We start from the raw sequence: 13,850 nt of genomic DNA, 5'->3' as shown, positions 1-13,850 counted from the left end.
CCAGAAAAGAAAAAGGAATGAGTAAGAAGTGATTTTATAAGTTAGCACCATTTTACATATAGGGAGTCCCAAAAAAATGTATGCACACTTTAACAGCTGATAACTCACTTAATTTTTCACTCCTTTTCAGGTTTAGCTGATTTGAAATAATGAGTGAAGCCAGACTAAGCTTTGAACTAAGAAAATTTATCCTAAAGTTCCATTAGACTTTTTTTATGGGGATACATAAAAGAGAAAGCTTATGGTACAAAACCAGCAATAGTAGACAAATTGAGGGTACACAAATACCAAATGAGATTATTTTTAATGTTTGCCATTCCATTGCTTCCTGTTATCAGCAGTGCCTGTACCAGGACAGCCATCAGTTTGAAAACAGGCATTGACAAAAAAAATTATTCATTTCTGTAGATTCTTTTAAATTTTGAAAATGAACTGTATGTTAACAAACACTGACCTTATAATCATTCAAAGTGTGTATACATTTTTTGTGACACCCTCTACATGAAGATTTCCCTTCCTCACTGAAAGGATGGTTTCACTCAACAGGAACTCATTGAGCAGAGTAGATGTGAAGGGAGCACTTATCCTAGACCTGGATAGTGGTCGGCAAACTGCGGCTCATGAGCCACATGCAGTTCTTTGGCCCCTTGAGTGTGGCTCTTCCACAAAATACCACGGCCTGGGCAAGTCTATTTTGAAGAAGTGGCGTTAGAAGAAGTTTAAGTTTAAAAAATTTGGCTCTCAAAAGAAATTTCAATCATTGTACTGTTGCTATTTGGCTCTGTTGACTAATGAGTTTGCAGACCACTATCCTAGACCATGGGAATTCAATCATGAATGGACATGAATCCTGACCTCAAGGATGGAAATAACATAACAACTATTAATTACCAAGTGCCTACCATGTGTCAGCACTGGTCTGGGCATTTCATATATATCACCTCTCAAACTAATCCTGCAAGGCAGATATTATCACCACTTTACAGATGAGCAAACTGAGGCTCTAAGATCATTTGTCCAAGGTCACCGAACAGGCAAGGAAAATTGGCTGGAATTCTAGGACTGTCTGGCTCACAAACCTATCCACTTTCCATGACTCTACCTGCTGGACACGCAATATCTTTGTCTTCATCATCAGTCTACCTAGCCTCCCACTCTACCTTTATATTTCCAACCTGGCCATAGCTCTAGATGTTGTCCCAAGCAAACCTACCTGCAAAATGACTTAGGAAGAAAAAATTCAGAGAGAAGGAAAAAATAAATGTCAAAATTCTTTTTTTTTTTTTTTAACAGATGGATGGGGATGGGGGAGAGAACAACTATAGGGGACTGTCTCTTTCTTCAATAAAGCTGAAATCAAACAGTATATACACCTACAGTGTCCTGCCTCAACTGAGGCTCTCATTGTTAAGTCTTAGAGTCTTTATTTAAAATCTTTAAAATAAAAAGTAAGAACTAAAGGTAGAACAGAAACATCAGCACCTACCAGCTCAGGAAGATAACCTGAAAAGAAGAATTCTGATTGACATTCCAATTCAACCACACTTACTAGACTCTGAACTGCCAGTTATTTCTTGGAACCTTGGTCCCCTCATTCTATACCTACTTCAAAATTATATGTACATGTTGCTTTTGTGAATATTTTCATTCACACTTATTTTATTTGAATTTATTACGAAAGGAAAAACATCCACTGGGGTTGAATACATTTTCTTCTCTTAATAGAATGTGAAGGCATATCAATGACAACATGCATTATCATTGAGGTAAGTATGAGAAATGAGTGGTTTGGACATTGTAATAACCATAACTTCCCAAATTTTCTAGATCTAAATAAAGACTAACTACAGGTTTCCCTGCTAATCACAATTATAGATGCTCAACAAATTCATAATTTCAGTTCATAAAAATAGCGCTAGGTAAAAACTCACAGATGAAGAAAAATTTCTAACACATGTAAAATTCATATTCTAAGCCACCTGCTCCAAAGATACTTTTGCAAAACTCCTAGCAACATCGTTAGATATTTTTTTTAGATTCTTTCTTTCATTTTTTTTCAATGTTCCCACTCCATGAAAGATGTTAGGTTACCAGCTATTTCCTATCTGTCCAGGTAACATTCACCAACCGCTTAGCAACCACCAACAATCCCTCCCCATGATTCACAGTGATAATGTTCAGTGTCATCACACATATCCATCTCCCCAATCTCCCCCAACACATCACCCATACCAACTGGGGAAGACAGGTGAACACAAACTTTTAACATCTGCCATAGAGCAAAGCAGCTCACACTTGATTAGTCTAGTCCTTGGGTCTGGTAGTGTACTGACTCTGACAGCTTCCAAACGTTACTTCACTCAAAAATGCTTTTTAAATGCTTTTTAAAGTTCAGTAGCAAATGCAATAGATAGTGATATATTGTTTCACTTAAACAATTTAGTCTATGATAGACTTAATGGAGTTTAAAAAACAAATAGCCGCTTCCCTAAATATAAAAAACGGAAATAAATCATCTTTAAAAGATCCACTTTAGCCCAGATGGCATGGCTCAGTGGTTGAATGTCGACCTATGAACCAGGAGGTCATGGTTCCATTCTCCGTCAGGGCATATGCCGGGTTGCTGGCTCGAACCCCAGTGTGAGGGTGTGCAGGAGGCAGCCAATCAATGATTCCCTCACATCACTGATGTTTCCATCTCTCTCTCCTTCATCCTTCCTCTCTGAAATCAATAAAAATATCTTAAAGGAAAAAATATATATATATATCCACTTGAAACCCAGATCTTAAAATACCCATCAGTAGTATTTATAAATAAATAATAATAACATCAACGACAACAGCAAAGACAGCTAACATTTATATAACACCATGATCTGGAACCTACTCTAAACATTAGCTATATTAACATAATCCTCAAAATCACCTTATGGAAAAGTTTTTGATCTCTCATCTTTTTCAAATGAATCAAGCAAAACTTCATGACTATCTCACCGAGAAAGACACAAAGAACTATGATACCCCAATGTGAAAAAATTATTCTCTTTAGAGATAGTACAAAATTATAAACAAACTTGCTAAAAAATAACAGGGGAATCTTTCTAGACAAAAAATGTAGGTGTAGTGTTCTATTTACATTACCATGCAAAAGAAAAATAATATTCCATTAAGTAAAACCTTAAAAAAATATAATTTCACCAATACTATGTTGATATTAAATATAAACTTGCACTCACAAGATTGCACATTATTTGACTAATCATAAAATGATTCTAAAATTATTTTTGAAATTCATTAACCATTAAGGTACAAGAGTGGTCACTTAAGACTCCAAACTGTCAAAGACTCCAAACTCTACAGTCCTTTTATTTATTTTGTTGGACTCTCCCACAGGTCAAGGCGTTCCCGCTTACGTAAACCATCTCAAATCCAGTTCTGCTTCAAGCACTGGTACAGAATGAAAAGCACTCACTCCACTCAATTTTCACCACCCACAGAAGGCAGCACAGATAACAAAAAATAATTTAAATCATAATAGCTCGAGAAAATTTAAAATTAGCAAGTGACAAGGAGGTGGACTCAATTTTTAACTTCATTCAAATTATCAAATTTAAAATACTTTCAATTATTTATTTTTCCAATCTTCATAGTAACCATAACATCACCAATGTTAATTGCTTTGCCTAACTGTACTTTTATTGTTGCTTGCATCCTCATTTAATGAACTTCAACTGGTGCTGACAGTAATTCTAGCTCTAATCTTCTAAACATTTATTCTTTTAATGAATTCAATCTATTGTATTATGTCCCCCACTATTCCAAGCAGCAGTTCATAACCCAGTGAATTAAAACACATGAAAACTTAAGATCATAAACTTCAATAACACAGGGCCACCTATAGAGCATATAGCTAGACATGCTGATGGATTTTATTTAAATTTAAAAAGACATTTTGTACACTGCACATTTATAATCTGAAAGTAAACTGGTAATATTATTTTAAAGGAAGCAATAATTAAGTGATTTGTTTTCAAAGAAACTTCAGTATCATCAAATGACAAGCACGATGTTACCATAACAAGAAAAAAGAACTTTTTCAATTCCAAATCCAACAATAAGACTATCTCAGAGTAATCTTCCAGTTACTTTCAAAGAAACCTCAGTATCATAAAATGACAAGCACGATGTTACCATGACAAAAGAACTTTTTCTAATTCCAACTCCAATGATAAGACTATCTCAATGTAATTATAGTGCTATTAATCATCACAAAGAACAAAAAAAATTTTTAAGTACAACACTGGAACACCTAAGCATGAGAGGAAAATATTATTTCTCACAACTAAGGAGTTTATGGGTAGTTTATATATTCTATAGTTGTATATTTACAGATATGTACAAGGACAGGATCAAGGACAAATTTTATCCCTACCTGAATGATTTGGTCCTGACAATGTAAACAGCCCCATCAGTCTCTGACCTCCAGCTATAATAATGGCCTATAATGACCTTTTGAGAAGAAGAACATCAACCTTCTTGATTTGCTCATTACTGTGTTCCGAGGGCAGTGCCTGGTGCATCATACTGTTCAGAAATTTGATGAATGAACTGACTGGATTATACAGCCCACAGCACAATTACAAAAATTAGAATTTAAGGCCCTTGGAAGAGACTATTTAGCCAGGCCATATGTAGACTCCTTTCATTGCTGTTTGCTTCATATATACTTTGAAAATCATTTGCACTTGATTTATTTCATTCAAGCAGCACCATAATTCAAGAATATGAGTACAGGGTCTACTACTCCCAAGCCCAAGGGCACCTAAAGTATACACCATTTCTAGAACATCCCACTAAACCAGAAAAGCCTAAATAAATTCCACTATTAGTTGAAATGCCTTTTACAATTTTAAGATATAAATCTAAACACAACAAACTATAGCTCTATCCAAAATCTTTTAAGGAAAAACTAAACCTAGTTAGTGAAGTACACTTTCTCAACATCCAAAGGTTATGTCAAAGTTCCTCATACCTGAAACCTTACAAACAGATCTCCCCTATCCAGCCACATCCAAGTAAATTTCAGAACTAAGTTTTAGAACATCATCTTAATTGTTTTTGATTAAAATATCCTTAAGCTTTCTTAAAGTGAAAGGAATATTATTTCTAGATGACTGGTTACTGTTAAAAACACCAGTTCATTGTATTAGTTGTAGATGGAGATCAAATGTAGATGGAAGGAAGCATGGAAGGACAGGGCAGAACAGAGAGCCCAAAAATGTCCTTCATTTTTAAAAGTCCCTTGTATCAATGTGCTTTCAAGTCATTTTGACTTTTGCTCACAAATTAGGTAAAAACACCAGTCCTTTTGATGCATCACTGTCTTTTTGGAAAATTATCTTGATGAGACAAAGACTGAAGTAGCTTCCTGACCCTCAAAAGAAACTCATTTTTGCTACAAATGTCCTTGGATTCCAAAATATTCATTCAAAAAGAAAGTGTTATATGCCTATATCGTGCAAGTCACACGATATCTATGACTTCCAAACTGATAATTTCAGATAGCTCCTTAGAAGCCTGAACCCACTCAGAAGCCTCACTGTATGTCCTTATAAAATGTGACAGAGAAATACCCCCTTCTATTTCCAGATATCTTCTTCTAAGGATGCTTTAGTAAAAAAGGATAATTCAAAAGCCCGTATCTTCCTTATTAGAAGACAGTACTTTTCCTGAAATGATGCCAAGTCCCAATTTTCTCCACTTTCTTTTTAATGTTCTACCATTTTACTTTGAACAGTGTTCCAGGCACAAACAACCACGAATTAATTAAATTATAATATAACATCACCATAAAATGAAAGTCTTTCATGGTGCCCACATAAATGGATGAACCTCGGCCAGATCTCCCCTTACAACACTTGGTGTTCTGAAACAAGATGCAGGTTCAGAGGAGTAACTCAAAGAAAGATGGATGACAAACAGAATGATAACAGAAGGAATATTTATTGAGCAACCAAACACACATTAGGCAGTTTACCCACCTGATCTCACCCTTCACTACCACCTCGGAAAGTATCAGTCCCATTTTATAAGAATGGAAATTGAAGCTCCAACACTCAGTTCACCAAGCTCAGTTCACCAAGCTAGGATAATCGCCTGGACTTGAACCTACACCCTTTCCTATAACAAGCTAATTCCCCTAAATGGAAAGATGAATGGTAAAGGACACCACTGCCAGAATGCTACCAGTTTACCAAACCCTAACCTCCCCGTGGCTGACATGCCTTTACTGTGACAGTATTTGAGTCCTACTGGAGTCCAGAGCAGCATCTTCCCCCTCCCCACCATTGTGAGGTGCTGGCTACCCTTCCTGCCTGCCTCTTGGCTACACTGAGGCCCACTACTCTACCATGAGTCTTCCCCATCACCACCTACCTATATCTTCCCACAGTGCTACTGCCTGCCTGGCTGTTCTTCCCTTCTCTCTGCTTCTCTTTCTTATCACTTCAGTATCCTCACAATTTTCAGGTTCCTTCCAAAGGTAGTAAGATGATTCACTTAGTACATAATCCCAGCCCAACATGAGCAAGATGGCAATTAGCCCCCATGCTCACCTGTGTTCATCTACTGCTAGTGCGCATAATAGGCACTGGCTCTGGAACCTGACGGGCCTGGGGTCCCAACCCTGGCTCTCTCTGCAGGACTGGGCAAGTTACTTGGCTCAGTTAACTGCAGACACCCTGTTCTTGGTGTTGTTGGGAAGCTCAATGTGACACCATATATTACATCGCCTGGCACACAGCAGAACCAACAGCCACTGCTTCTCTTCTCGTTCTAAACTATTTATTCACCAGCAAAGATAACTTGAGTTTCTCCTCCCAACTTCTTCCAGGTCCCCAGCTATTCCAGGAAAATGCTTTTTCATAGGCACAATTTTACCATTGGTAGTCCTAGTTACCTAGCTTAATTTTTCAAACAACCCCCCTATAGTCATGCAGTAACTTCTACCTTCAAACACCTTTTAGAATTCTTTCTGACATAAAAAAGAATTAAAAATCGGGAGAGACATGCAGAAGAAACCTCATGAGGTCTCCTTTCTACAGAAAGGGATTATATGACAAGTTATCTCTCTCTGCTCTGAGTAAGGAAAACCACCCAAAGCAGCGGTTCCCTAGCCTTCGGAGAAAATCTGCTGAAAGCTCTAAAGCCTTTGCCCTGAAAAATGTCAATCTGCACACAGACATAAAATACCATCTAGAACAGGCGTCCTCAAACTACGGTCCGCGGGCCACATGCGGGTGTTTTTGCCATTTTGTTTTTTTACTTCAAAATAAGATAATGCAGTGTGCATAGGAATTTGTTCATAGTTTTTTTAAAACTATAGTCCGGCCCTCCAATGGTCTGAGGGACAGTGAACTGGGCCCCTGTTTAAAAAGTTTGAGGACCCCTGATCTAGAATTTCAAGAGGGTCAAGGGCCCCCTGAAACCCACCTACAAAGAGCAAGGTAAGAGCCCTGGACAAAGAACCACCTATGATACTCCTGAAACTGGCAAAATCCTCAATTCAGATTTTGTTTCTTTGAAGTGCAATAAATTCAAAAACCTAGACAAAAGAAGTTTTCTCATTCACCTCTTCACCTCTCTCTGTGGCTCAAAAAGAAAATGCTACAAAACTAACAAGGCTCAAAACCTAAAGAGGTGGTTCATTCACTCTTAAAAGCAAGATCTCAAAACAAGGATGTGATAGGGCCAGTGCATGTATTGGGGATGAGCAAGGGAAAAGGAGGTACAAAAATTAAAATTAGAACTCTTTACATTTTATTTTTCAATATCATCCTTTAGAATAAAAGTCTGGTGATCTGATCAACCCATGATTCAATGCCCAAACAGCAGCACAAAAATGGGGTTTCACTGCACTTAACATCTTAACTTCTGTAAAATGGAAATGACGAATCTCCTTAAGTAAAAGGAATCACTCTTAATATGTCATATATGAAATACACTCCATCCTCTTACCACAAGATACCACTGCAGTTTTCAACTTGAAACATGCAGAATTTCCAGAGCAAAAAACCATTCTCAGGAGTTTAAGTGAATACTCAACAAGTTGATCCCTCTATAAATAAAGTCTTCATTAAACAAGGTTATAATTTTGTATAAATTACAAGTTAAAATTTTCATGGCCTGGATATGGGGGAAAAAAATTTTAATATTTAGGAAAGAAAAATAAATGTCTATCCTACTATTACTAATAACCTAGATGTCAACTAACAATGTTCATTCATTTACTAACAAAGACTTATTGAATGCCAACTATGTATTAGGCACTGATGTAGGAACTAGAGATAAGAGAAACAAGGTTCCTAAACCAAAGGAGATTATATTCTAACTAGAGGCCCAATGCAGGAAATTCATGCATGGGTAGGGTTCCTAGACCTGGCCAGCAATCAGGGCCCATCTGTGGGGCAATGGCAGGGTGATGGGGGGGGGGGGGGCAGAGGGAGGGAGCTCCCCCCACTAGTACCCGCCTTGGCCGGCCTGGTGCCATCCATCCGCTCGCCACTGGCACCACCAGGTGCTCCCTCTGCCAGGCGCCCTGCCCAGCAGGGTGATGGCCCCCTCCACCCCCTCACTAGCACCCGCTTTGACTGGCCTTAGGCCTGCAGGCTGGGGGCAGCTCCTGCATTGAGCGTCTGCCCCCTGGTGGTCAGTGCACATTATAGCAAGCGGTTGAGCAGTCTTAGCATATCATTAGCATATTATACTTAGATTGGTTGAACAGCCGACTGGTCAACCAAACACTTAGCATATAAGCTTTTATTATATCAGAGTAAATAAGTAACTAAAGAATCCAATGTATGCCTCCCAACTTTGTATTTCAAGCATGGTTAATTTTATCCCTAGAGAGTTTTTTTCATTTTTCTTCCAAAGTCTCATAAAGACTATTTTTTTTCTTTAAGCAAAATCTTTAGCCAGAATATTCCCCTCCCAACTCATAAAAGGTCATCTTTACTGACTGGTAAACATACCATCTTTACAATAATCAGTATTCATTTAGTGTCCACTGATTTCAAGTATAAATATTAGAATCTCATTTATGAATCTCCCTCCCTTTAAAAAAAAAAAATGTTCACATGTAAAAAAATACAAGCTTAAATTATCCTAAGCTAAATTTTAAGGATCCTCTAGTCAATCTAGTTTTTTCTATAATAACCTCTGGTTTCACAGTTACAGAAATAAATGTTCATGAATGAACTAGCAAACCAGGTTTTGATTTCCTCTAAGCCACTATCGTGCCTTATGTTGTGCATGTCCCCTTTCTCTTCGCTCTTAAGTGTGAGGCAGACAAAACTCTACCTTCAAAGGCAGATTCTGATAGATTCCATGACATAGGTGCTATGTTTCAACACATTTCAAACAATGCCTGTTCATGAACATAAAGCAAACAGATAAAAATTTAAAAAGGAACCAAAAGTATCCACCTACCTGAACAAAAGTTGAAAGGCCTAATTTAGAAAATACAAGTTCATATTTAAAAACTAGTCCTTAATTTATTCCAATGTAAAGAGAAAAATATTATTAAACAAATATAATCATCACATATACTTTTTATTTGTACTATCTGAAAACAAGAAGTATGTAATCAATTACTACCTGACCATCTTTTTCTTGATTTTTAAAAATGAAATCTTTCAAACATCATTTTTTATATGTAAGTTAATGGTACCATCTCCTCTATTAGGTCTACTTCCTGTAATTAAGACTGTACAATTTGAAATTGTCATTGCACACAGCATGTACATTGAAGTGTCAAATGAAAAATACAGACCCAGACATCTTAAAGTTTCTCTGGCAGTCAATTTTCCTACTTATCAATGTGAGAGATCCTCCTGATAATGAGTTTTTTTCATTTATCCACAGTTATTTATATTAAATTGAGCCCTTTAAAAGGGAGAAAGCGTGTATCTGGTCACACACCAAAAACTTCAACAAATCTGAAATCTCCCATCCCTCAATTTGTGACACAAAAATTTAACAAATATGAAACTCTACAAAAAGGAAATTATATATATATATATATATATAAATATATATATATATATATAAAAAGATCAACTGAAAAGGAACCCATCACCTGGTCATGAGCCTTACCTTTCAGCAGTGGCAGAGGTGTTAACTCAATAGGCTTGCCTTGAGACCGAAACTGTGAGGAACTTTGCGACCTCTTCTGTCTGGCTTTTCTGACGGACTTCCGAGAAAATCCGTCTACTTTATCCACTGATGGAGGAGTAGTTGGTGCTGAGGACATATCCCTACTGAAGAGAAAGAGGTAACGTAAACATATTCCCAAGGCTAAAGCATAAATGTGAGTTGCACAAATTCTAAAATTCCCATATATAATATTCATGAAAATGGGAATATGTAATAAAGAAAGCAAATAAAGTCAACTAAGGAAAGACATATTCAATGAGAAAACATAAAAATTTGGTGACAAACAGAAGTGATATAACTATCATATAAGCAATACTGTAATTCTAATGTATTATGCCGTCCCTGCTATGATAAGCATTAAAGATGCTCATTTAGACTTGAAGAACTCTATGCTATCTACTCATTTTCTAACTATAAAGCTCTTCTCATCTTGAGATTCCTGAAGTAATGTTAGAGGTATTCTACAGCTGGAAAACTTCCATTAATACATTTTCCCAAGATATTTAATATTATGAATGGAACCCGTATCGTACTTCAAGCTTTACACCAATGTATCGCAGCAAGTGACATTTACAATTACTAAAACTATCTAGGCATGACTTTTAATGCAATTTGCTGGCTGTGTTTGCTATGATAAACTACAACACACTGCAAATAAGAACAGGCTACATTACTTTAAACAGAACACATAAAAGGCATAATTAAAATCATTTCAAAGACATCTTTTTTAATGAAGGCATCTTAAGTTATTAAAGCTTAATAAGCAAAACTATGATGAAATCATGCACCAAAGTTGAAATGAAAACTTAAATCCACAGCCCACGTAGACAACCAAGCTGAGTTCCCTTGAAGTCATTATCAAATATTAATAATGTTCAGACTGATGAAACTGAACAGTTCTTTTGGATTTTTTAATCCTGTCAAATTATTAAAATGAAGGCTATTTCCTAAAAGTAACGTGTTAAGCTCAATTTCATTCAACAATTTAAAAAGATGCCATTATTTCCCTGCAAGATTAATGGCAGGCTGGAATAGAAATAATGTATATGGGGGAAATGCTGTCATTCCAAACATAAGACAAATGTTTAAATGAAAGGGTAAGCTAGTTTCTTTCTGAACCTGTAAGAATAAAAAGTTATCTCAATAACCTGGCTTCCGATAAAGTAAAAATAACAAAAACATTCAAAAACACACGTACAAAAAAAACCCCACACAAAACCATATGATACTGAGGGTTGAAAATCTGGTTCTCTTATTTTTAAAAAAAAGTTTTTAGAAATTTATCTGTTCATCTTAAATAATATGTGACAGATTCAAAATGGAATTGTAAACTCTGTCTGGCCACAGAAGAAGGAAGATCACTCAAAATTTTTCATAATGACTGCATCAGCGGAAAGCTCCACATCGTATTTGTACACTGTGAATTTAGGGGCCGCTTTTCCCATGTGGTATGTGAATTATTTAGATTTCACTTAACCGTAACAACCCAATATTTCAGTAAATCCTGTTCCTCCATTACTCTTTTCATCTCTTCTTTATTCCTCATCTCCCACCTGTAAAAGTGGCTTATTGATAGCATTTTTTTTTTTTAAATCACTTGGCCCTTCTGTCCGCGGCCAAGAATAAACGTCAAGGATCTCAACCCTGAAGCGCTGCAGAACTGAACGTGCGGCAGCAGCGGGGCAAAGCCCGGGGAAACAGGTTTCGCCCTGGACCCAGGCGCCCGAAGCTTTATCATCCTCTAAGCGCCGGGCATTTCCCAGGCTCAGGATAATCCAAAGGAGGTAATGGGGTGGAGACCCACGGGGAAGAGGTTCGTCTGCAGAGACAGCTCACAGACTCACTTGGCTCCTACCCACCCCCACCCCCTGCCCTGAAGATAAGCTGCTACAGAACCCTCACAACACCCATCTCCCTTTTTCTCCCCGCCCCGTCAGGGGATAAGGGGTCCGAGAACACGCCTCCAATGCCGGAAGGTGGAGGAAAGCGGTCAGGGCGAAGAGTGCAGGAGAGGCATCAGCCGAAGCCTTTGCAGGTAAAATCAGACAAGTGGGACGGGCCCTCCTCTCCCGCACCCCAGTCCACCGCACTCCTCGCCGGCCCCGGCCAGGCCTTCCCGCGGCTGGGTGCCCCGCAGGCTCCCCAGGAAGACGGGGAGGAAGCAGAGAAGCGGGCGAACCCCGGTGCCGGAGGGACGAAGTTACCTTGAAGCTTCAGGGGAAGAATCCGAAGATGATCTGTGGCTTTGAGGGGCGGGAGACGCGCGAGAGGGCCGCTGCGGGGGCGGGTGGCGGGACCCCGACTTGCGGGAGGAGGTCCGGGCAGCGGCAGGGAGCCCGGGGCGAAGGCTGTCCGGCGCGGCGTCCCTCCGGTTCCGCGGCGGCGGCGCCTCTAGGCCTCACGGCCGGACCTGAACCTCAGCGCTCCGGCGGCGGCGGCGGCGGCCTCACGATCCTCCCCCACGGGCCCGTCCCATCAAATCGGCACCGACCCCGTTGCGGCTCCGCCGGTGGCTCCTCGCTCACATTCCCGGCGGGCGGCGCCTCAGCTCGTTGCCCCGGACCTGGCGGCGGCGGCGACGACGTGGGAAGGGGGAAGGGAGGGAGGAAGACTGGATCCGCAGCGGCAGCAGGCGAAGGAGGAGGAGCCGCTGGAGCTGGAGCCGCCGCTGCCAGAGTCGCCGTTCGGTACCCGCAGTGGGTGCCCGTCAATGCCCCTTTCTCTCTCCTATTGTCAATATCACCGGGCGGCTGAGTCCATGGCACACGCGCAACCGAACCTTCTGGGCAGCAGCGCCCGCCCCCGGCGCCCACTCACTGGATGCTTCAAACGGGAAGCGAGGCCTCATTGGCCGGCGTCCGCCTTCACTCCCATGCCAGCATGTGCGGCTGAGAGCCGGTCAGGGATTGGCGGCGGGGGGGCGGAGAAACTGGAGGGTGGGAAGAGAGGAGAGCGAGGATTGGGCTGAGGGCGAGGGACCCGGATGCAGCCGCGAGCTCCGGCCGCGCTGCTGCCGCTTCCGCCAGGAGGCTGGGTGGCTGGGAGAGGGTGGTCAGTGCAGCCGCCAGGCCTGAGAGGAGCTCCCTAAACCCGGGAGGAGTGCGACGGACAGGTCAATGAAGTGGGTTTCCGCGCATGGCGGAACCTCCGGGCGGCGATCGTCTTCAACCCGAGGATTCCAAGGCCACGATCGGCTAAGGGTGGGGGCACCCCCGGCTGGGATTCCGCCCCCTTCGGAGGCTAGGATGACCCGTCTGGGCTCGAGGAGCCCCACTCAGGATAGAAAGCCGCGCCGCGTAGACAGAAATAAGATACCCACCCGCGCCCGTGGACATGGGCCCCTTGCAGCCTGTTGTGAAACCCCCCCGGCAATCGCTCCCCGCTGAACCTTGTGGGAGACCTGGCACCGAAATCTGAGCCCCTGGGGCCTGGCCAAGGGTTAGGTATCGCTTCCAGTTCTCTCTCACCTCGTCTCCTTTTCCCTAAACCTCTTTTTTTGATATCCGCTCCCTGACGCTCCTGCAAGCCTTGTTCGAGGGCGGCTCCGTGTAGCTTACACAGGTGGGGATGCAGACCGCGCTCCGCGATCACTGACTGGCCCTCAGATGCTCCGCACCGTCCCTCCAACTGCACCGAGC

General features: G+C 40.8%; 1 protein-coding gene across 4 annotated transcripts in view; it reads right to left on the bottom strand.

The window, feature by feature from the left end:
• The window catches only part of PPP2R5E (protein phosphatase 2 regulatory subunit B'epsilon), a 156,670-nt gene extending 143,683 nt beyond the window's left edge, over nt 1-12,987 (bottom strand). For 2 of the 4 annotated variants that reach the window (XM_008138963.3, XM_028141621.2), the window contains exons 1-2: nt 12,417-12,986; nt 10,153-10,316 (exon numbers count right to left, since the gene is read on the bottom strand). In XM_008138963.3, coding sequence (XP_008137185.1) covers nt 10,153-10,309 — 157 coding nt within the window. In that variant the 5' untranslated portion in view covers nt 10,310-10,316; nt 12,417-12,986. Of the gene's footprint in view, nt 1-10,152; nt 10,317-12,416 lie in introns of all 4 variants that reach the window. The other 2 variants (XM_054716006.1, XM_008138964.3) reach the window with 2 other exon arrangements.
• Nucleotides 12,988-13,850: the final 863 nt, after the last annotated feature.

Source organism: Eptesicus fuscus, chromosome 5, assembly GCF_027574615.1.
Source record: "Eptesicus fuscus isolate TK198812 chromosome 5, DD_ASM_mEF_20220401, whole genome shotgun sequence".
Classification (NCBI taxonomy): Eukaryota; Metazoa; Chordata; class Mammalia; order Chiroptera; family Vespertilionidae; genus Eptesicus; species Eptesicus fuscus.
Note: the sequence above shows the minus strand (reverse complement) of the source record. Positions and strands in the feature narration are given on the sequence as shown.